Source organism: Podarcis raffonei, chromosome 13, assembly GCF_027172205.1.
Source record: "Podarcis raffonei isolate rPodRaf1 chromosome 13, rPodRaf1.pri, whole genome shotgun sequence".
In the NCBI taxonomy this organism is placed as follows: domain Eukaryota; kingdom Metazoa; phylum Chordata; class Lepidosauria; order Squamata; family Lacertidae; genus Podarcis; species Podarcis raffonei.
Window position 1 is genome coordinate 27,897,698 of NC_070614.1, and position 23,181 is coordinate 27,920,878.

At 48.2% G+C, this 23,181-nt stretch overlaps 1 protein-coding gene across 2 annotated transcripts in view; it reads left to right on the plus strand.

Moving 5' to 3' along the window:
• The first annotated feature begins 3,702 nt into the window (after positions 1 to 3,702).
• STAC2 (SH3 and cysteine rich domain 2) overlaps positions 3,703 to 23,181 on the plus strand; it is a 38,312-nt gene continuing 18,833 nt past the window's right edge. For both annotated transcript variants that reach the window (XM_053361730.1, XM_053361731.1), the window contains exon 1: positions 3,703 to 4,289. In XM_053361730.1, coding sequence (XP_053217705.1) covers positions 4,194 to 4,289 — 96 coding nt within the window. In that variant the 5' untranslated portion in view covers positions 3,703 to 4,193. The remainder of the gene's footprint in view (positions 4,290 to 23,181) is intronic.

The window sequence follows — 23,181 nt, forward strand, 5'->3', positions numbered from 1 at the left end:
AACGCAGCCCATTTCAGCAAAATCTGGTTGCTTCACACAGCTCTGGATATTTTCCTTTTGTTACCAGGTGATGTGATCTTAGGGTTCCTAGGATCCATTCCTCCACCCTCTTGCAAGTAACTCTGGTGGTACTTGCATTCAAACAAGGTCTTCCGCAAAGAGCAAACGAATGGTTCCTTAGAGCACCCATTGTATAAAGAGCCAAGTCTGTGACTCACACCCACCTTGTCACTCTGAAAGAAGAAACGGGGAACCTTTCATTGTGTGCTTGAACAGGCATTGAACAAGTTGAGCACCCCTCCCCAACAATTCAACTTGAAAGCAAATCTAGCCTTCCATCACGCCACAAGTTGCTTGATGTGACAAAAGCAAAGGTTTGCTTTTGCTTTTGCTATCGCCGCCTTCTTCTGATCCGCTTTTCCAGATTGGCGTGTTGTTGTTGTTTTAATCTTCCCTTCCGCATCCTAGTTTTTCAAAACAACCCCCTCTTATCCGATCAAGAAATTGGCTCCTTTTAGCAAACAATGATCTCAGCACTTGGGATTTCTCTTCTCCTTGTAGATAGGGCTGGGGATAATTTTCTCTTTGAACAGCTGCTGTAATTTACCCAGGAGAGAGAGAGAGCAGGAGGGAGTGTGCTAGGTGGGGGTGGGAAAGATTGAGGGGAGGGGGTCAGGGTGCTTTGGTGATGGTGGTGCACATTGCGAGGACACTGGTGAAGACAATAGCTCATTTCCTTCCCACACACTCATCTTCCTTAAAAAAGAAGAAAAAAGAAGAAACCTCAACAGAGTGAAGATAATTTATGGCTTTCTTCCCCCACAATTAAAAAAAGGGGGAAAAAACCTTTTGGCTGTTCATCCCATCCGCCTGATGACTTCACCCCACCTTTTTATGTGCTACCCACCACATTTTACTCATACAGCTACCACCGTCCTTGTGCATTAACTCTGCCAGACATATGTTATTCCAGGCATCAGCCCCCCCTCACTCCCCCCTCTCTTTGACCTTCATCCCTGCATCTTCCCCAAGGGAGCATTTATTCTCACTAGTCATTGAGAAGGCTGAAGGGAGGGGGGCACATGCCTCACAGCCAACAGTAATGAGAGACCCAAGGGCAGAGGTTAAGCAATGTCATAGCATCCCTGTCATTCTCCTTGCAGCATCTCAAAGACTTAGGGCTCTCTTCTGCATCCTCTCCCTTGCTCTGGAACACTTGTCTTGAGTAGGCTCCAGAAACTTTCCTGTTGCTGGCTTTCCCAGCTACTGCATTTGTCTGCTACAGGACCTAGAGAATGGCCTGGAAGTGTGTCGTTGCATTGCTAAAGCTAAGCAGGTATCGGCCTGGACAGGACCTGGATGGGAGACTGCTTAGAAGCCATTGATGGATAATCTACTGCCTTTGCCCTGAATAACTGCTTGATCTCCTCCCAGACAGTCTTTCCTCACCATCAAAGGAGCCTATGGTTTTAGCAGAGCTTCTTCTTGGATATGATCTTCCAGGCTGTGACATTTGCTGCTGTCTTAGGCTATGTACACACTATACCTTTAAAGCACATATGAAGCACAATCCCGCCACCCCTCAAAGAATTCTGGACACTGTAAGGGTATAAGGACGTGGTCCAAGTTATAAGGAAGGAGATTCCAACTAAACATTAGGAAGAACTTTGTCAGTAAGAGCTGTCTGATACTGGAACAGACTCCGACGAGAGGTGGTGTTTAAGCAGAGGCTGGGTGGCCATCCGTCATGAATAATCTAGCTGAGATTCCGGCATTGAAGGGGGTTGGACTAGATGATCCTCAGGGGTCCCTTACAACACTACAATTCTGTGATTCAATGGTTTCTGGGAATTATAACTCTGTGAGGGGTAAACTACAGGGCCCAAAATTCTTTGAGGGAAAGAATTTTTTTTCCTGAATTGTGTGTAAAGGTATAGTGGTTATAATACCTGTGCTATGTAACTTGTGCTTGTTACTACATTTGATTGTATGCTGCCTTGGGCATTGCTGTATGAAAGGAAAAAGTGGGGTGCAGATCATTTCCTTCTTTCTTTAGTTGTATGGACCCATGGTGCTTTGTAGAGTACAAGAGGACAGGTCCCTGCCTGAAGGAGCTTACAAGCAGGGGACAGCAGAGATGCAGTGTGCATTTGTTTTAGTTGCACATGCTTAGGCTTAGATCAAGTCTAAAGGAGAAAGCAGCATTTTGAAATCTACAGAAAGTATTCCTGAAATATGCAGGTTGTGAAGTTGTAGCTGACTGGGAGGTCTTGTGCAACAAACCCACTTTCCCAAAAGTTCAGACCTTTTGCAGAAAGGAGAGTAACTGGGCAATGCACTGGAAAGTGCAAGAAGACACTTGTTTGAGATCACATCATCTAGGCTTCCCTGCAAACAAATCGGAATGAATGCTCAACACACAGGTCTGCCAAAAGTATCCTTGCAGGCTGAGTTACAGCACATGGTAGGGAAATTGGGGTGAGTACAGGTAAAGGGACCCCTGACCATTAGGTCGAGTCGTGGCAGACTGTGGGGTTGAGGCGCTCATCTCGCTTTATTGGCCAAGGGAGCTGGCATACAGCTTCCGGGTCATGTGGCCAGCATGACTAAGCTGCTTCTGGCGAACCAGAGCAGCGCACGGAAACACTGTTTACCTTCCTGCTGGAGCGGTACCTATTTATCTACTTGCACTTTGACATGCTTTCAAACTGCTAGGTGGGCAGGAGCAGTGACCAAGCAATGGGAGCTCACCCAGTTGCGGGGATTCGAACCGCTGACCTTCTGATCGGCAAGTCCTAGGCTCTGTGGTTTAACCCACAGCGCCACCCGCGTAGGGAAATTGGGGAGGTTATGCCAAAAGCTTCCTGGGAAAAGTGGCTTTTGAGGAGGGATTTGAAGGAAGCAAAAGAGGTGGCATCAAACAGGTTTCCTGGGAGGCACTTCCAAGCGCACAGGGCAGCAAGGGAAGAGAGGGTGAGCACTTTTGAGGGAGCAAGAGGCCTTGGAACAGAGAGTTGGAGGCAGCTAGGTGACAAGCAAGAATGCATCTGAGAGAGGCCCCTGGAGAGAGGGACAAGGAGCTCATGCTTGATCTCGGAGTGGTCAGGAAACCTGTGAAAGGGTGAAGCATCAGAGTCAGAGGCAGGAGAGATGAATAATTTTGGCAGCAGAGTGCAGCAGGTATGATAGCAAAGGAAGGTCAATAAGAGGTAGTATACCAGGCAAATGCTGGAGATAAACAAAGGCTTCCGTTGGCTACCAAGGGGAACAGGATTACTTGGACTCGTGGCGTGATCCAGCAGGACTCTTCTGATATTCTACTTGGCAAAGTCCAGGTCTGGACAGCTGAGAAAGAAGGCGCTCTCATCCTTTGTTTAGCTTCCAGGCACCAGCGCTGAAACATAGTGCGTGAAATTGAGGAAATCTGATTGGTGTTGACCTGCAAACACCCAAAGCAGCTTCATCCCTTCTCTCGCAAATACGCGCGTAACTTTTCAGCGAGGACCCACCCATTGGTGGAGGCGCCCAGCCTCTCTCGCCTGCCCTCCCGCCGGAGGGGCCAATGGGAAAGCGCCCTCCTACGTGCTGTATTAGCATATCAAAAGAAAAAGGCGAGGTTAATGAACCACTCGTAAAAAGGAGGGGTGGGTGGGCGGGCGTTGCGCGATCACAATAATACAAGAAAGGGGGAGGAGCCAAGGCGCTCCTGAAATCAAACTTGGAGGAAGCGGCAGCAGGAGCGAGACCAGCATTTGGTAGCCTTCGCCCAGTTTCTGTTGCAGAGCCCGGGAGGTGGGTGGCAGAAGAAGATGCGAATTCGCTTGTTTTAATCTGCATAAAAGGGGAGGTCTCCAATGGCAAAACAGACCCTCCGCTCCCCATTCAGAAGAGTTTAGTGGGAGGTGTTTTTTTTTTCCTTTCTTTCCTCTTTAATAACTGGGTCATTTCTTTCGTCCTTATACAAGGAAGCGGGGTGGGTGGAGAGAACCCCAAATAATTCTAACCGGGGTTAAAAACAAAATTTAATTCAGAGAACCAAGAATTAAGACTTCCCAGCCAGGCACAGGAAAGAAAAAGGTCGCTTCGTGGAGAGCAGGAGGAGACAACGCGAAGTTGCATCTGCTCCTCCTCGTCCATTCCTCCTCCGGACCCAGGTCCGGTCGCCCATCGGCCGGAGCAGCCGCCTCTGTACCATGACCGAGATCACGGAGAAGGAAAATGACCCGCAGCAGCACAACAGCGATCCGCAGCAGACTCCGGGCACCGCTCCCAGCCTCCACGAGACGAAGGTACCCAAGGCTCCCCCTCCGTGGCGCAGACTTTCTCTCTTGCCGCCTCTCTGCTCTTCTCTTTAAGAAGCGCAAACCTGATCCTCCTCGGTTAGAGCTGCCTCCCGCCCGGGATCGAGCGGGTTGGGGACGCTGTTTGGTTTTGTGTTGTCTGCTGTGTTGTGCGTGTCTCTCTCTCTTCCCTCTCGGAAGATGTGAGCATCTCCACACCACCCACCTGCCCATCGCTTTGGTTTGCAAACAATTTCTCCCCTAGGCTCGAGCGTGTGTATGTGTGTGTCTTTGCGTCTCCTCTCCATCTCCCATAACCGCTCGTGCCTCCCTTTCCCTGCAGTAAACGAGGAGTCCGTAGCCGCCCCCTCCTCACCCACCAAAGCGCGCCTTTACGTTTGCTCCTCAACCGCAGTGTGGGGCTGAGTTGGTTTCCCCCCGTGGACATCTCTCTCTCTCTCTCTCATATTCCTCCTATGCGGTGCACTCGCTCTTTGCATAGGGCACTGTAGGGTTACGGTGCTGTGGGATCAGTGGGGGCCCGGAGGTGGGGAGTCAAACCACCGGATTCCTCCCAGTCTTGTGACCGATTTCCCTCTCTGGATGTCGAGCGGCGTGTGTGTGTGTGTGTGTGTGTGTGTATAAATACGTGTGTTCTTGGCTTCCCAGTAAGGAACGATTCTATTCAGGGGCGGGGGGGAATCTTAAGTTACCTCTTGTCTGTGTCTTATATGCCGAATCAATTCCTAGATCAAACGGCAGGATAGGAAGCCATGCGATTTCATATCTATAGATACAGTACATAGCACTTCTAAATGCCATACAACCCGAACCTGTCATATTAGCTGGGTTCTGCGCCCCCCCATATAATCAGTGTTGTAAATAGACTTCATGCCCCGCTCTTCTCCATCGACCTCAGTCATTGAAAAGGTAAATGGCTAAAAAAAAATGCAGTGTATATCTATACCTCTGTGAAAATCTAGGATATTGGCCAATACCTAACTTAGGCTTGTATGTTTTCAAGGGGGGGGGTGGAGAGGGAGGGATGTTTCATACACACACAGACACACACACGTGTGTCAGTGTGTGTATTGGAGGGGGAGCGCGTTCCAAAAGGTTACTAGCGTGGGAATCATAATAACATCTTAATGATGGCGGGAGAGGGGTGGGATTTGGAAACCAGCAATTTAGCCTGGTGGGTCTGTGTGTGTGTTCCACTGCAGTAGTGTGACTTATTAGCACATGCTTTAATTGCAGGCTTTGCTGTTATAATGGTTGTGTTCTTTCGCAGCTGAAAGCCTAGAGGGGGGAGAGTGTCTTAGGACCCAGTTTTGGAGGGGAGGGGGGGAGAAAGAAAGGGGGGAATTGCTTTGCTAAATGTAGATTTATATACAGTATTTTAATTGCCTGGCTGAACCAGAGCAAAGTGCATCTAGTCCAGAATTCTGCACAGGATCCTGGTCCAGAATCCAGCCCACTGGATGCTTCTAAGTAGCTCCAGGATAGGGCACTAAAGGGCCTTCTCTTGGTGCATCTCTCCCAGCATCTAGAATTCCAAGGTATGCTGCTCCTGTTTATGGAGGCTCAGTTAGCTATAATGACTTTCCTCCACGGAAAGTGTTGTGGTTTCTATGTTTTTTTAAGCTGGAAGCCTTTGGCTCTGAAAAGATAACAGGCACTCAAGGAGCCACTCATCGAAAGGGCAAGTGTCTGGCACTGGCTCACCTACATCTTGTCAGTCATTTCCTAGAGCCCACCTCCCTCCTTCCTCTCCATTGTGGTTGAACACAAAAAAAGCACTCTGTGCATGTTCAGAGGACTGCTGCTTTCTCCATTCTTGCAATTACTGATCATAGATTTAGGGACTTCCATACACCCCTGGAGAATGCTGAAGCTGTACATGCACCCTAAGAATCAGAATGGGGACAGAATCAAGAGTTCTTAGCTGGTGACCTATTTCACCCCAGACAGCAGGATCTTGGTTATGGTAGGGGCAGGCACTGATGGATACCGTGGTACCTCGGGTTACAGACACTTCAGGTGACAGACTCCGCTAACCCAGAAATAGTACCTCAGCTTAAGAACTTTACCTCAGGATGAGAACAGAAATTGCGCGGGGACAGCGGGAGGCCCCATTAGCTAAAGTGGTACCTCAGGTTAAGAACGGTTTCATGTTAAGAACGGACCTCCAGAACAAATTAAGTTCTTAACCCGAGGTACCACTGTACTTGCAAATGCAGACCAGAACCTCATGTGTTGCATGACACAATCTAGGCTAAGGCATAAGAAATTGGGGGGGGGGCAGGCTTCTTATTTTAACTCTAATCATGTGCATTCCACCCCCGCTCCAATTTGATATTAACGTCTTCATGGGCCGAGGAGGAGGGAAAATCTGTGTTGTGTGAATACACAGGCTAGATCTCCCGCCTGCTCTGATGACAGCATCTCTGCTGATGTCAGTGCTGTGACGTTGGCTGCTAATTCATCTAATATCCCAAGTAGATTTGAAATCGAGGGAGGACAAGCTGTGGTGCTGCTGCAGAGGGGTTTTTTTTATCCACCCCTGACAAGTCCCAGCACTGTGTGTGTGTGTGTGTGTGTGAGAGAGAGAGAGAGAGCGTGCATTTGTCTTATGCAAGCACAACAGGACATGGTGCTGCTTTGCCCTGCAGTTCACTTTCTCGGAAGTTAAGTGTGGGGAGAGATGGGGGAGGAGGTCGAAACGCAGTGTTCCGCAGGTTCCTTGCGTGGGTGAGGTACTCCCAGATGGCTCACAAGTCTGTGTACCAAGTGGCTGTTGTTCCTCTTTGTTATTAATCATTTCTCATTAAACTTGTAATTAATTTGTAAACCTTGATCTCGTCTCGCTGCTGCTGCTCCATGCGCAGAATCTGCGAGGTAGATCACTGGTGGGCCATTTTTGGGGTGGGGAAATGGCGCTATTTATTTATTTACCTTTGTATCCTGCCTCCCCCCCCCCCAAGGAGTTAAAGGTGGCATGCATACTTCACCACACACCCCCTCCCATTTTGTCCTCACAACAACCGTAGGAGGTTGGTTAGACTGAGTGAGCGAGCAACTGGTTCAAAGTCTCCATGGCTGAGTGGGGATCGAACTGCGGCCTCTCAGGTCCTAGTCTAGCTCTCTCTAACCACTACACTACACTGGCTGTCATACTATCTCTTGATCTCTTTATACCTCCTCCAAGTGCTGAGCCTTGTTCTCTGGACTGTACCACTCCGGGTTGGTGATGAAGTGCGGTATTGTGTATTTTGATGGCTCCCCTATGTGTGTGTGTGGTGGGGGACTCCCAGAACACACACACAGAATGTCTATGGGGGAGAAAGGATCGTCCTAGCCTTCTCCCCAACAGGCTGGTTTTCTCTGGACAAAGATATTTGGGTGGGTGGCAGTGGCGTAGCGTGGGTTGTCAGAACCCAGGGCAAGGCAAGTAATTTGCACCCCTAACCCGTGGATTTGCGCCCCCTAAACCTAACCCACAGATGTTGCGCCCGGTGCAGCCGGCCCCCCCTGCACCCCCCATGCTATGCCACTGGTGCGTGGGTGTCTTGGGTGGTGTGCTACTCAAAGATCCATCCCATCCAGCAGCAACCAGCAGTGGAACAGCCCAGGGAGAGCTTTACCACTTGAGTTCGTGGACTGTATAAATCGTCCAGAGAATGGGGAGGGAGGGAGACTTGGGTTCAAGTGAGACACGACACGACACGTACAGAAGGCAGTGGAATCTTACCTCGGTAATAGTGACAGGACAGGCGTCCTGCACCACACTAGCTTAGGGGGGCACCATGTGCAAGCCCCATAGCACACACAGACACACAGTAGCTCTGTCCTCCAGCACCTCTCTTCTGCTCCCCGCCTTCCAGCATCTGCACCTCTGAGGCAGCCGTCTCACTCTGCCCATCAGCAGGGCTGGCCCCGTGTGCCTCCAGGGGAACTTAGGGGGCTAGGTGTGGTCAGACTGGCTGACCCTCCTCTTTTCCGTGGAGCAAAGGTGGGAAATGAATGCAATGAACGTAGAAATAAATGTTGTTCAGCAGAAGAGTCGTGCTTTGGTGGGGGCGTGAGCTAGCCTGGAGTGGCCAATCAGCTGCCACCGGGAGCCTTTCCAAAGGTCTTTTTCTACCTAGTCAAAGAGATGGAGAGCAGTTTTGATACTAATCAGGGACAGAAAGTACATGCTGGGGGCGGGGGGGAATCATGAGGCTTTTACCTGGAGCCAATTCACACGTTTCTTTTAAAGCCTTTTTTTAATACTCAAGTTTAAAAGGCAGCGATAAGTATGTTTGGAGAAAGGTGGAGTGTTGCAGAGGGGAAACAAAAACCCATGCTCTGTGCACCTGAAATAGGATTCTGCAAATCGTTTCTGCCACACCTCTAAATACCAGCTTCTGGGTCTTGCAAGCAGGGAGGTTGCTCATGTGCTGAGGTCCTGCTTGTGGTCTTCCCTTGGGCATTTGGTTGGCCCCTGTGAGAACAGAATGCTGGATTCGATGGGTCTTTGGCCTGATCCACCAGGGCTCCTCTTGAGTTCTTTACCAGTATTGGGGTCTAAAAGAGAACAGAGCTCTACTTCAGCCCTAGTGCATCATTCAATTACCGTAGATGTGTGTTGAGGAGGCTGTTTCATGCCTGAGGCAAAATGTGTCCCAGCTTGTAATCCTGACCCCTTCCCCTCACACTGTGGATTCACATAGGCACGCACAAGCACACCCAGCCCCACATGTGGTTGGGGGGGGGGATGCTGCAGTTGCTCAGTAGTGATGGCAAGAGAATAATTCTCCTCCTCTCCTCAGGCCAAGCTTGACTCCTGATCTTTTTGGCACCTGGGGTGGAAGAACGCAAATAACCTTTCCTGTCCCTGTTAATTAACATGGGAGACAGGAGGGTATAGTACCACCAAGATGGTCTTCTGCACAGGCTCCTTTGCGGTGCATAGGCCTGTCCACAAACACAACATGCCAGTTGGGGACTGTGCAAGAGGGTTTCACAATTCAGTTTCTATGGTTCAGTCCTCACCTCACTGTGGGCCCAATCATATTCTGGTCCCTGTATAGAGCCCTCAATCTGGATTCCCACAGCTCTCTTACTCAGAACTCATGGAAGAGCTGCTCCCACCCTCCACCATGAAGACGGGGGCACCCTCCTCATGCACATCTGACACCCTGGTTCTTACGCGACCAGTCGCTGCCTCAGATCTTCCTCCCATCAAAGACTGTGCATTCCAGAAGGCTCTTCTTTGCCTGTCTGTGTAGACAACAACACTCTTCTGTGCTGGCTCCTGGAGCAGGAGGTGACCATAAACATTACCCTATTGACCAGACCTCCTCAGACTCAGCCCTCCAGATGTTTTTGACCCACAACTCCCATGATCCCTGTGCTCATTTCTTATCTGGTTTTGGGAGTGAAAGGAGGGAGGTGAAATGGAAGCAGCTGGCTGGCTCCTTGCACCTGTGTGAGTATGTTTACATGTGTGTGTAAATACTGAACATGCATCTGCTCTGCTCCCTTTCAGATATCTAATGTCTAGCCCAGGGGTCAGCAAACTTTTTCAGCAGGGGGCCGGTCCACTGTCCCTCAGACCTTGTGGGTGGCCAGACTATTTTGGGGGGGGCAGAATGAATGAATTCCTATGCCCCACAAATAACCTAGAGATGCATTTTAAATAAAAGGACACATTCTACTCATGTAAAACACGCTGGTTCCTGGACCGTCCGTGGGCTGGATTTAGAAGGCGATTGGGCTGGATCTGGCAGCAGGCCTTAGTTTGCCTGTAGATGCCAAGGAAAGGGGCTGAAACTGGAAGCATCCCCTGTCTCCACCAAAGGCAAAACAAAACAGGGATGAAATTTATGGACCATGTCTCTTCTCTTCCTAGGAACATATATTTATATATGGGACTATTCCTGTTAATTTGGGATCCTTGAAAGCAGCCTTGCCAGTGCCTTTTCCATTTGCTGCGCTAGCTTAATAATAATAATCAGGAACAATAACAAACTACAGATGCCCTTCCAGCTTCCCCTCCTTGTCTCAATCATTTTTTTCTCTTCCTTTTTAAGACCTTTTGCTCACCAAGCCCAGCCTTGAGCTGGCAGCCTGCTGTGGATTCAGGTTGCAGTGCCTTCTAAGGGAGCTGTGGCAGGGAGAAAATAGGAAAGAGAAGAAAAAAAATGATGGGCCAGAAGGCAAATGGGAGTGGAAAGAAAGCCACGATTAACCACCTCAAAGCTTCTGAGCACATGTGGAGAACTAGAAGAGATTTCTCTGGCTTGTCCCATCTCTGGAGCTCTCGGCTTGCCTGATCTTATAGTGTGTTTTTGAGCAAACATGGTTGGTTTTGTGTTGTATTTTTAAAGGCAATTTCTAGGCTGCCTTATTTTAAGGTGTGGCATTTTGTGTGTATGTGTTTTTTAAGTGACAGAGGAACAAGCAAACCCTTCTGCTGCTCCTTCATCTGATTTGATGTCAAAGTGTCTTTGGAAAGAAAAGGGACCTACATCAAGGATGTGTATATCACAGATCGTCCGGCATCTTTACGATGCATAAGGAATATCTTTCTGCGGCCTTCACCGCAGCCCCTTAAGCAATGCAAAGAATCGAACAGAACAGACACAGTGAGAGATGTTTCGGCTGATCTGTGTTTCCCCTGTCCCTCTTCAAATAAATAAAAGGCTTTAAACTTCACAAGGAATTGGCCTTCAATTTCTCTGAAAGGAGAGGTGCTGGAGCTAAGGATTGTAGCAGAATCACTTCCTAGACTCTAAAAGCTTGCAGCCAGAATAATTCCCAGACTGGTTTGGCTGTTTAGTGACGGCAGATATAAACTCTGCTCATGCTCAGAGGTACTCTTCCCTATCATGAACATATGAAACTCCCATTTGCAGAGTCAAACACATTGGTCGATCTGGTACCCTGAGGTGTGTTTTTTTTAGCTCTCCTTTCTTCAACCTGAAGATGCCAAGCGTTGCACTTGAGACCTTCTGCATTCAAGACAGATTCTGTTGATAAGCTCTAGTGAGCACTGGCTTAATTTAAGCCAAGGATGGAGAACCTTTAGATGTTGCCAGACTCCAGCTCTCTTCAGCCCTAGCCAATGTGACTGATGTTCCTGAAGGCTGATGGAAGTTGTGGCCCTCCAAATGTTGTTGGACTACAAGTTCCCCATCCCTGATTTTAGATCTGATAGCAGGGTCTGAAAAAGTATTAAAACCAGCATTGGGAAATTTAGATCTGTGTGTGTGTTTGCAAATTTAACAAAAAACATGGGATAGGGAGAAACAGAAAATGAAAAAACGAAGGCTCTTGTTAGATCACTTAAGAGCAAGTGTAAATAGAGCATTTGGCTTGGAGTGGAGTCTGGGAAAGCTGTGTTCAAACCTCTGTTTGAATGCTGGAGAGGTCGAAGGTCATGTGCTGATCACTCAGTAGGTTAGTGAACAGGGAGAAGGTAGTGGGGCAGGCATGGGTGCTGTGAATGCCCCACCTTTGCTCGTCTAGGTTGTGCCCGCTTTCACTCCCTCCTCGTCAGCGTTGCATTGCATTTCTTCCATACGTTGGAAGGGTGGTTGGAAATTAAAAATGGTGGGCCAAGGGGAAAGCGCAGTTTCCACCAAAGAAAAGGAGAGGCGCACCCAGCTTCTGCTTATTCCTTTTCCTCGTATTTGTATTTCTTTGGGCTTTATTGATGTGTTTCATCTCTCACAGTTAGAAAGAGCGCTTTCTGCTCTGACTTTCCTTAGTTGCTGCGAGCATTTCAGACCCAAAAAGGAGAATCTGGCTCCACCTTCTATTCCCTCTCCCATCGATTCAGCACAGATAAGAGGAACTGAGCATGCCTTGCCTTGCAGAGCTACTGGCTCAGCTTCCTCCCTGTCTCTTCAGAGCAGGGAGAGCCTCTCACCATAATCACCCTGGCAGTGGTTTTGTCAAAGCCTGCATGGAGGGCTTTAAAGGTCAAAACCAGCACCTTGAATCCGGGAGCAAACTGGCAGCCAGCCTGGCTGGCGTATAAGATCAGTGTCATATGATCTGAATCTGGTTGACTAGTTCCGTTCAGTACCCTGGGAGATGCACATCGAACCAATGGAAGTTTCCATGCTGTCTTTAAGGGCAGCCCTACAAACAACATAATGCAGTAATCTAGCTTGGAGGTGGCCAGGATATAAATGACCGGGTCAGGTTCTCAAAGAAAAGAAATACAGTGCAACTTGGATATAAGACAGAAATGGGGAAAAGCACTCCTGGCTACCGCTTGGGCATCTAGGAACAGGGCCAGATTCAGCTGTGCTTCTATACTGCAATCCTTTTTATTTTTATTTTTTAAAATTTAAATACAGCACATAAAATATGGCTATGTGTTTTTTAAAAAAAAGTGAAAGAGAAAAAGTGTATAGTACAAAAATGCATTTACAGTCGTACCTTGGAACCCAAATGCCTCGGTACTCAGACGTTTTGGCTCCCAAACACCGCAAACCCAGAAGTGAGTGTTCTGGTTTGCAAACCTTCTTTGGAACCCAAACGTCTGATGTGGCTTCTGATTGGTTGCAGGAGCTTCCTGCAGATAATCCAAAGCCTCACTTTGGTTTCCGAAGGTTTTGTAAGTCGAACGGACTTCTGGAATGGATTCTGTTTGACTTCCAAGGTATGACTGTCATTACAATTTTTAACCTAATGTATTTTGTATAAATGATTTTCAAATTTCATTATACTTGTCCATGCAGGGTCTACATCCTTTACTGTCTTCCTGCAATTTTAGAGGGAGGGGGAGCCTGTTGAGTACAGCTACTCCTAGATTGCCAAATGATATTATTATTAATTAATTAATTAAGTAAGTAAGTAAGTAAGTAAGTAATTGTTTATACTGCCATTCATCCGTAGATCTCAGGGTGGTTTACAACATAAAAGCACAATATTAAAAAAACGCAAAATCCGTGATTAAAAATAAAAACAAGATCAAACCAATGATCCCTTCCACTTTGCCTCCTAACTCCTAATGGCTGCAGCCAGGGGCCTGAAACAGCAATGAAGACAAGACTGTACCTTGTGGTACACCACAGGACAAAGACCATGAGGATGAAACACAGTACAGTGGTACCTCTGGTTACGAACTTAATTTGTTCCAGAGGTTCGTTCTTAAGCTGAAACCGTTCTTATCTTGAGGCACGCTTTTGCTAATGGGGTCTCCTGCTGCGTGCGCTCCTCTGGCGCATGATTTCCATTTGCATCCTGAGGCAAAGTTTGCAACCAAGAGCAGCTATTTCTGGGTTAGCAGAGTTCGTAACCCGAAGTGTTCGTAACCGGAGGTACCACTGTACAGTGGTACCTCAGGTTAAGAACCTAATTCGTTCTGGAGGTCCGTTCTTAACCTGAAACTGTTCTTAACCTGAGACATCACTTTAGCTAATGGGGCCTCCCGCTGCCACTGCGCAATTTCTGTTCTCATCCTGAAGCAAAGTTCTTAACCCGAGGTACTATTTCTGAGTAAGCAGAGTCTGTAACATGAAACAGCTGTAGCCCTAGGTACCACTGTATCTCAATGCTGCTCTCTAGACATGACTCTTTAGGTAGGAGTGGAACCAATGTAAATAAATGCCTATCCTACAAGCTGGACCAAGAGGACATTATGGTCTGTGATAACAAAAGCCATGATGAGATTGCAAAGCAAAATCGGAGCCACCTTCCCCCATCCCACTTTTGATACGGGTCCTCCATCCTGGCGACCAAGCCTGATTCAGTCCCCAAACTGCGCCTGACGTTGAACGCCACCTGTCAGACAGCAGCAGCCCCAGTCTTAGTTGCTGCCGGGACTGACACTGACAGTAATGTCCAACTCTGAGCAGCTGTAAGCAATTTCTTCCGCAAAGTGAACCACCCAATTGATCACAGCAGGCCTTTTAGACACGTGAAATCAGAAATCACCAGCTGGTTCTGGATCACGGTCAATTACTTTAGGAGTCAACAAAATCCAGCCACGTTTTTTGTTGTGGCCGGCACAGTGCAAAAGTAGCCACTTTCTATGCAATTTGTTTGCTACCATTTGCAAGCAAAAGGACTCCTCCTTGTAGGAGTCAGTGCCCTTCAAGAGAATGGGAAGGAATTTAACCTGGGCATTTGCAGCTACAGGGAGGATCTGGACGTGAAGTGAGAAACAGTAACCATTTGGCCAGTGCCATGAACGCAGGAGCTGTGGCACAGGGGCACTGAGTGGTTATCTGCCGTCTAAAATTACACCTGCTCCCTCCGTGATTTTTGTTTAATTGTTTATTTGTTTAGATGCTAAGCTTGCTTTTGTAGAGCGAGTTGGTTGTCAAACGGAATCCATTAGAAAGCTGGGCCCGTTAGTTGCAGGTTTCTAGTGTAGAAACTATAGGAATTATAATTTTTAAAAGCTTAGCCCATGGGTAGGCAAACTAAGGCTTGGGGGCCGGATCCAGCCCAATCGTCTTCTAAATCCGGCCCACGGACTGTCTGAGAATCAGTGTGTTTTTACATGAGTAGAATATGTCCTTTTATTTAAAATGCATCTCTGGGTTATTTGTGGGGCATAGGAATTCATTCATTCCCCCCCCCCCAATATAGTCCAGCCCTCCACAAGGTCTGAGGGACAGTGGACTGGCCCCCGGCTGAAAAAGTTTGCTGAGCCCTGGCTTAGCCTCACCAAAGGGGCTGAGCATGAGGGGCCCTGCACATTGAGGCACCTGCCATGTTTGTGCATTGTTCCATCTGACAAAATAGTTACCGGGAAATAAGTGCGTTTCTGTGGCAGGAATATGTTGAAATGCGACTCTGAGGGAAGTAAGATACCCCAGCATCAGCACCACACCCATGAAGAGAGCTGGACACTCTCCTGCCGGACTTGTTATGCTGCAAATGCAGTAATCTATAAAGGTTTGGGGGCCCATAGAAGATGATAGCAGGGGAGGCTATGGGTCAGTAATAGGCATGGCACACAAGGTAGAGACCCAGGAGGGAAGAATAGATAGCCACTGTCCCGAAACACTGGAACCTTTATGCAGTGCCTTCCGAAAATGTTTTCAGTCATGTACCTCCCATCATGAGGTCAAGAAACTTGCCATTTTAGTAAAGGAAAGCTATTCTCAGCAATCTTAAGCAAGCAACAAAAAGGGAGAAGGCAAATAGGACTGAATATGAACCCAGGGTGGGGAAAGTGAGGGGCGAATTAGATGTTGCATGCAAATAAACATAACAAAACCCTAGGTGGTGGTTTGTTTTAATGAAAAGCAAGCTCACTAGGCAGCAATTTTGAGCAGAGTGCCTAAGGAAACTCTTTGTTGGCTGTTTTCCTCCTCAAGATCCTCCCCCACGACGGCCTTGCCCCTGCCGTTTTGGGCTGGCAGTTTTTGAACAGAAAGAGCTCACCGTTTGGCTTCCACCACCACCGCCTTGCTAAAAATTGCAGTCCGCCGAGGCTGCTTTCCTGCAAACCATTTGTGGGGTCCCACCTGGTGGTCCTTAAAAGTTTGATGCGAGTGAGTAAGGTGTGTCTTCCTCTTCCCCAGCGTCCCTTGGCCATATTTTCTTTGAGGAACTGGTTTGGGAACTCAGAGACCATATACGTCAGTCTTGCCATCTCTGTCCAAAGGGCTTTTTCAGACAGTGGGGAGGAGTTTGAGTTTGGAGCTACAGTTTTGCATACAGTGGATAGAAAGAATTCTGTCCTTCGCCTAGAGAAGGGTCTACAATTAGGAAAGGATACAGATAGCGGGGGAGACTGGAGGGACTCTCAGGCAAGATGCACTCAGGGCCCTACCTCCATCCCTTGAGGGAGACTGTTTGCTGTCAAACAGCTCTTAGTGTCAGAAAGTTCTCCTGATATTTAGCTGGAATCTTTCTTGTAACTCGAAGCCATTGGATCGTGTCCTAGCCTCCAGAGCAAGAGAAAGCAAGGTTGCTCCATCTTCAATGTAACAGCCCTTGAGATATTGAAGGATGGCCAGCATAAATCAAAGGATAAGGGGAGGGGGGGAAATACTGATACAAAGTGTCTACTTCCCAAAGTGTGCAGCGGTTTGGAGTTGTGTGTCGTCCTCCCGCACGCACACACACACAACTTACCGGATTATCCCCAGATCAGGGACATTCAAATTCAGAGGGAGAAATGTGCGAGATTGCAGTTCTTTGCAGTGGATGATGCTAAATTAATCAAAACAGGACCAACTTTGGTTCCACGTGATACCCCGGTGCGGACAACAAGCCATCTGTAAGGATGAGATGTGTGAAGAAATGGTGTGGGGAATGTTTTTAGCCATGTCCTTGTTGAACTAGCAGGGGAAAGAGGCAGAACATTGAGGCAGAAGGCTGGCAGGGGAGCAGAGAAAAGATCAACCCTGAATGGGCATGGAATCCTGTGTGATTATTTGCGCATCCTGAACATTGCATATTGGTAGCAAAGCACCAGGAAGCTTTGGCAACTGTGGATGTCAGAGGAGAAAGGGTGGGGGAAGAGTAGTTGAAAACATCCCCAAAGATGTGAGTCTATGTTTGAGCTCTGTGTGGGAGACATAACCGGGTGACGGTGGGGAGGTGAGCACAGCAGGAAGTTAAACATTGTATATGGTTTCATAAATATGGGGGAGGAGGCTTTTTTTATATGTTTTGAAAGGGTGGGAGCTGAATCTCCCATGAGACTTTTATATGCCAAGCTGTTTTCACAGCAGCTGGGTTAAAAATAGCTCGTAGGGGCTGGAGCCATACGTCAAGAAATATTAGTTTTTTTAGCTGTGTCTTGGCAGGATCCTAGGATGGTTGCAGAGGGTGAATAAGGGAGAAATGGCAGCGCCTCCTGTTTAGGAAGCTGAAGCAGGAGCAGGGAAGCTGTTTTCTTGTCCTGGGCTTAGACATGCATAATACGGGCGCTGGGTGAAAGGCAGGAGTAAATTTGTGCCAGTCCTAGGGATGGTGTGGGAGAGGCCAGTTTGCCCATATTACTCTCCACCAATAGGCTGCAGTTCTGTGTAGCATGCAGCCTCTTCTGCCAGATCCTAGGATAAAGTGCTTTCTTTTGGGGAAACAAAAATAAAAAACAAGTTTCTAGTCCTCATGGTGCTTCCAGTCTTGTTCCGTTACTCAAATTCCACCTTGTGCTTTTTCACTTACTTGTAGCTTTTCTCTGGCATCCATACATCTGGAGGAAAACCTTCAAGCTGTGTGCTTTTAAAGCACGCAAGGACACCCCAGAGAATCACATGAAGTGTAGTTTGTCAAGGATTCTGAGAATTGGAGCTCTGTGAGAGGCAAACTACAGTTTCCAGGGTTATTGGGGTGGGGAATGTATGGTGTGTACACAGTCAAACCTTTCTCTTGCTTCTGCCCAAGAGGCTACAGTTCCTCCTGTCTAAACAGCTGACGGACTTAGCAGCCGCTTCCAGACTGTAATGTTTGTGTCCAATAACAGGCACCAAGAATGGGGAATAGGTTTTTTAAGAAAGAGTTTTATTCAGAAAAGGCTCTTGGCACCCTCTGCAAGAACTGAAACTAAGAGCCTAAGGAACTACCCAGGTCAATTGACTCAGAGCAAGTTCTCAAATTTTCAAGTCCTTGACAGCAAAGGAGTGTCACTATAGCTCTACAATAACACAGGATGCTGCCATTTTTGGAGGTGCGATGTCAATTTGCATCCTGGCAAATTCAGGTTTACACAGTTGGGCCTTGTGCAGTAAGGAAAGTGATGGGGAAACACACACAAAATTTGTGGGAATATCATTTGCTGAATGCATTGTATAGCCTCCTGGTTGGAGCAGGTGGGAATCAAAACGAGTGCTCAATAAAGAGCAGACGTTGGAGAACTTCCCTGCAAGCAAATCGGGATGTATGCTGGAAAAAATGGGTTGTACAGAGGCGACCTTGATCTGCCTTCCCTGCGCGGGGAGAGGGCGTGTGATGTTTCTGAAGAGTGGGAGCAGAGCGGTGTATCCTTTGCAGAGCTCTTTTCTTTGGAACAGAACACATGGGATTGAATCCAGGCTTTGAAGCTGGGCCTCTTTTCAGCTTTTCAGCTTTTCCACAGATTTTCCACAAAGTCGAAGCATGTCTCCAGCTGGTGCTTTGTTTTATAAATGAAAGGCACCGATGCCAGAAACATTAGCCTTATAGTCTTATATGTGTGGGGGCTGGCACTCTGTTTCAGATGGACAGATCCGCAACATACATTTAAAACACCCCCCAAAAGCACATTTAAAGTACGTTACTCCCCACCCCACCCCACACACTGAGAGAGAATTCTGCAAACTGCAGTTTCCCTGTCACAGAGTTAGTCTTCCCAGCATCCTTCACAGATTAGTTCCCAGTGTCCTCTGGGGGAAGTCATGTGCATTAAATCTGTGGTGTAGGTCTTCCCAGTGGGGAGAAAGAGAGGCTGTGGACATGCCTGGTGCTGCTGCTCCCTCCATCGCTATCTGTGCATTCCAGGGCAGTCTTGGAAAGAGATTAAAGAGGTAACCTTTTCATGGCTTATTCAAGTTTCCAGTCCTTTATGCTGAAGCCTCTTCGCTTTTCCCCAACCTCTGGTTCCCCACCCTGTGGTTGTACTTTCAATGAACATGGCTTCCCACAAAGAACAGACCTGTCATATTCGTGGATTTATAGAAGCCTTTCCAGCTTCTGATTTCATCCAGGAATGTCCTGTTCCTCCCCCACCCTTTCCATTGTGGCGAATAGCCATGGATAGACCCGGCTGCCTTATATCTCTTGCAGCAGGGAGTTCCATAAGTTAATTGCATGCGCAAAGGAGCAGCATTCTTAAAGGTACAGTTGGACAACAGAGCTCTCCTTGCCTGCATCTTTGCTGTGGCCCATCGGGAGTGGAGAATTTTTCTTCTGTCACCTTAGGGGAGATCAGCTGAGGGTGGGCAGAGCCATGGGCGTAGCCAAGGTAGGGCAGGGAGGGGCAGCTGCTCCCCCAATCAATAAAAATACATAGCAAACTGAGGTTCTGCCCCCCCCCCAATCCTGGCTATGCCCATGGGCGGAGCAGCCCCAAAAGTGGGTGGAGCTAGAACCAAAGTGGGTGTCACACATTGCAACAACTCTGAAGAGCAAGAAAGATCCCATAGCTTCTGGAAGGCTACATGCAATTACTAAGGTTACCAGATTTTTTTTCAATGAATCCAGGGACACTTTTCAACTACAATGGATTTTGTATGGGGACTGATGTGTAAATCCAGGGACTGTCCCTAAGAAACGGGGACGTCTGGTAACCTTAAATTAGACCATGGACCACAAGTTGCCTGACACCAACCCTGTCCTCTCTCTTAACCTCCTCCTTTTCTGCCTAATATAGATTTGTAAGTCCTTCAGCAAGGAACAATTCCATTTCTCTGTGCTTTGTGCCAGTGGTGTAGCGTGATCTGTTGGTGCCCAAAGTGGAGCGCAGAGGATGGATGGAGCCCACTGTGCCAGCCCAGCCCTTGCTGATGCCAGAGTGACCCTCCCCTCACCTAAGTCAAGCAGGGTCTGGGTCACATTTGGCTCGAAAGGTGGCATGAGGAGCCAAATGTACAGTGTTTCTCCCCCCCCCCCGGAAAAATGCACCCATTGCCATCACCCCAGCAACCCCCGCTACGCCTCTGTTCTGTACAGTACTTGGGCACATGGCGAAGGTTAAAAAGTAAAAACAGCCGTGTCTCAGAGTCTGGCCCATCAGCAGGCTGGGCTCCTTGCAGCCCACGTGCACATGGGGCAAGCACCAAGGTGCATTTCAGGCCCAGCAACCAGCTCCCAGCCGCCTTTTGCAAACACCCTTGTCGCTCAGCCGGCCGGAGCTGCTGCTCCCTGGGACCATGTGAGGTGTTGCGGCTTCCATTAGCCGTGCCCGGCTTGGGAGCATGGTGGCGGTGTCTCTTTTTCTCTAGCACTCTCACTCTCGCTCCAATGGGCCCGGCTCATCAGCCATAAGTGGAGCTGAAAGCTTTTAAGCTCAGACTGCAGAGCCAGCTGGGTCCCCTGCTGATGCAGCAGAAAGGCAGCCCCAGTATGGTGAACAGGCACTCGCTCCCCTTCTCTCTCACCTTGACCCCCCGCCACTCCTTCCCCAGTGCTTTATGCTTCTCTGTACTTTCATTGCTCTCCTGTTTTCGCATACTGGGCTTCAGGGCTCAGTCCCACGGCTTGCTTTGAAAGCCACGCAAAGCAGCAATAAAAATAGTGCCTCTTAGGAGGTGCGGAGTGCCTCCTTCTCAAAGACATCCCAGAACCAGAGTTGCATGCAGGCTTTAAACCTGTGTTGGTTGTGTGCAATCCCTTTTGGGGGCTTGATCTTCCCAATCAAACTTTGTTTTTTAAACAAATATGGTTTTAAAGGGATTTGTTGCACGCCCATCCCGCTTTTGCTGCTGGCTCAGGCTTGGGGCTGCGATTTCCTGGGATGTGATTTCTCAAACGCTTCTGGCTCTCTTTAAACAGCAACAGCAGCAACAACAACAACACTATTGTCTCCATATTTATTCTGTAGCAGTTATTCAGGATTGATACTCAGTGGTTTGGAAGTTACACTCTGCACATGCTTAAGGGCACTGTCATCATTACCATTTTTCAAGAGCAGCATCTTGATGTGGGCCATGACATAATAGGCTGTGCTCCAGGCAAGCCAGGTGCCAAACCCTCCTGGGTTAAAGTCCTACATCTACAAAAGGCTTTGGATTGTTTCAAAGAATCAGTTGTGGTTTAGCTGCCACTTGGTTCATCGTGCCCCGGACTGTAATAAGTGATGTTATCGTTCAGTTGCATACTGAAGCAGGGCACCGTCTCCCTGCCCTGCTTGTTTGAATGTCTCTGTATTTTGCAAGACTCTGGACTAAACAGAAGTTAAGAGACCCTGCAGGCTTGCTGTGACTTTTCAGACCACCCACAGCATGTAGCTACAGGCAAGCCATAACGATTTTGCAGCCTCAGTGGCCCATTCGTAAAACAGGAATAAAAATCAATCCGTGTGTATGTTTCAATTCCGTCGGAGATCAGAATAGGTGCAGAATTTGGTACCAGGTGCAAAATCCAACCTTATTATTATTATTAAATAGCCCTTATGATTGTGAAAATGCACTTTGTATTGGCAATACCAATTGAAATCTCCAAAATCAGAGAAGTGGCTGCATCAGGGGCAGGTCTTCTTGTCACTAGCAAATCAGAGTGAGCACTGCAGAATGATACATTTAAAAGAATCAAACAGATATAGAACTTATACAGGTAACCGAATCCAAGCCAATGTTTCATATTTCTCTAGTGCAACGCACACACACACACGGCCCTGATAATAGTGACACCCTGTTTTCACAGGGTTCCTTCTCACGCAGATTTTTTAAGTGCTTTGCACATTTCCATTGCTATATAAACAGTTTTGGGGGCTTCTCTTGTTTTTAAAGGAGTGAAACTGGAGAAGATGTTATGTGCGCTTGGATGGTGGCCAGTTTATGTGGCAAATGGATTCTTTTCCCTCTGGAACAGAAGCTGGAAAAGGTGCCTTGAGCAGCTAAGCAGTTATCTGCTACATAAATGCAGCAGCGCTCTGCGCTCTCTCTCTCTCTCTCTCCCCCCCCCCCCACTTCCTGGGTCTGTCTCCAGGGCCAGCCTAACCCATTAAGCAGTGTAGGCACTTGCCTGGGGCTACATCATTCCAGGAGGCTGCAAGCAAACCTGCTTGGGGGGGGGTGCCTTTCTTCTTCTCACCCTCGGGCCCCTTAGGATAACATGAAGTGTGGAAGTAATTCTGCTCCCTACCCGGTCGACGCAACTCCTTTCCCACCATTCCAAAACGGAGCAAAAGTCCCTAGGATTAGTGCCCACGGCAGGAAAGTGTTTAGTTTGGCTGCTGGTGGTGGCGGCGGAAGCAGCAGCAGCGGCAACAACATTCAGCCAAAGTTCCCTGCGAGATTCCGACCTGCCTTTGCACTCCAGCCTTGCGCTGCGAACCGCTTTCTGGGCTGCGTGCAGCTGTCTCCCATCTGCCAGACCTCTGCATGGCCCTGAGCCGCAGAGGAGGGCAGCAGGTGCTGGGGAGCGCCGCCTCTTCTGCCCCACCAGGCGTCTTGGCTTCTGGGGCTTAATGAAGCACCTTGCAGCTGGGGCAGCTTCCCTCCCTCCCTCTCGAAACTTGCTTTCCCTTTCGCAGCTCTGTTCACTCAGCTGGTTCCCGACCCTAAAAATACTCCTGCTAAGCTGCCATCTAATTGCCAGCCTTCCTTAATGCTTCTTTTCCTGCGTTGTCGGCAGCTAATCAGCTAACTTTTCCTTCCTGGCACAACTATTGCCACGCTGTTTTATTCCTCCCTCCCTCCCCTCCTTTTAGATGCAAGGCATATGCCATTAGGTTGGCAATAAATCAGCAGCACCAGCAGCCGCATGGATCACTGGGGAGAAATCCAGACTTGGGTCTGGGTTCAAATCTCATCTCTGCCATGGGTTTCTTGCACGGCCAGGGGCACACTCTTTCATCTTGAGCTCCTCCCCCAGTCTGTAAAATTCTTATTATTTATTACATTCATATACGCCCTTCGACCAAAGATCTCAGAGTGGTTCACAAGATGAAAACACTGGATAAAAGCACAAAATAAATGGTTTAAAATGAGCATAACAGTAGTGACCCTGCCACAGAGGGACAGCATACATAATATCAATGAAGACTGTAAACTGCTTAATGGTGCTAAGCGGGTACATAGGAATATACTGAGTCAGACCACTAGCACATCAACCTCAGTGTTATCTGCACTGGTCGGCAGCTCCAGTCTTTTCTAGAGACGCCAGGGATTGAACCTGGGACCCTCCTGCATGCAAAACAAGATGCTCTACCCTGAGCGATGGCCCCTTCCCAAACCACGGAAGTGTGGGTTGAAGCTAATAGCTTTGATTCTGGGTTCAGCACTATTAATACCTA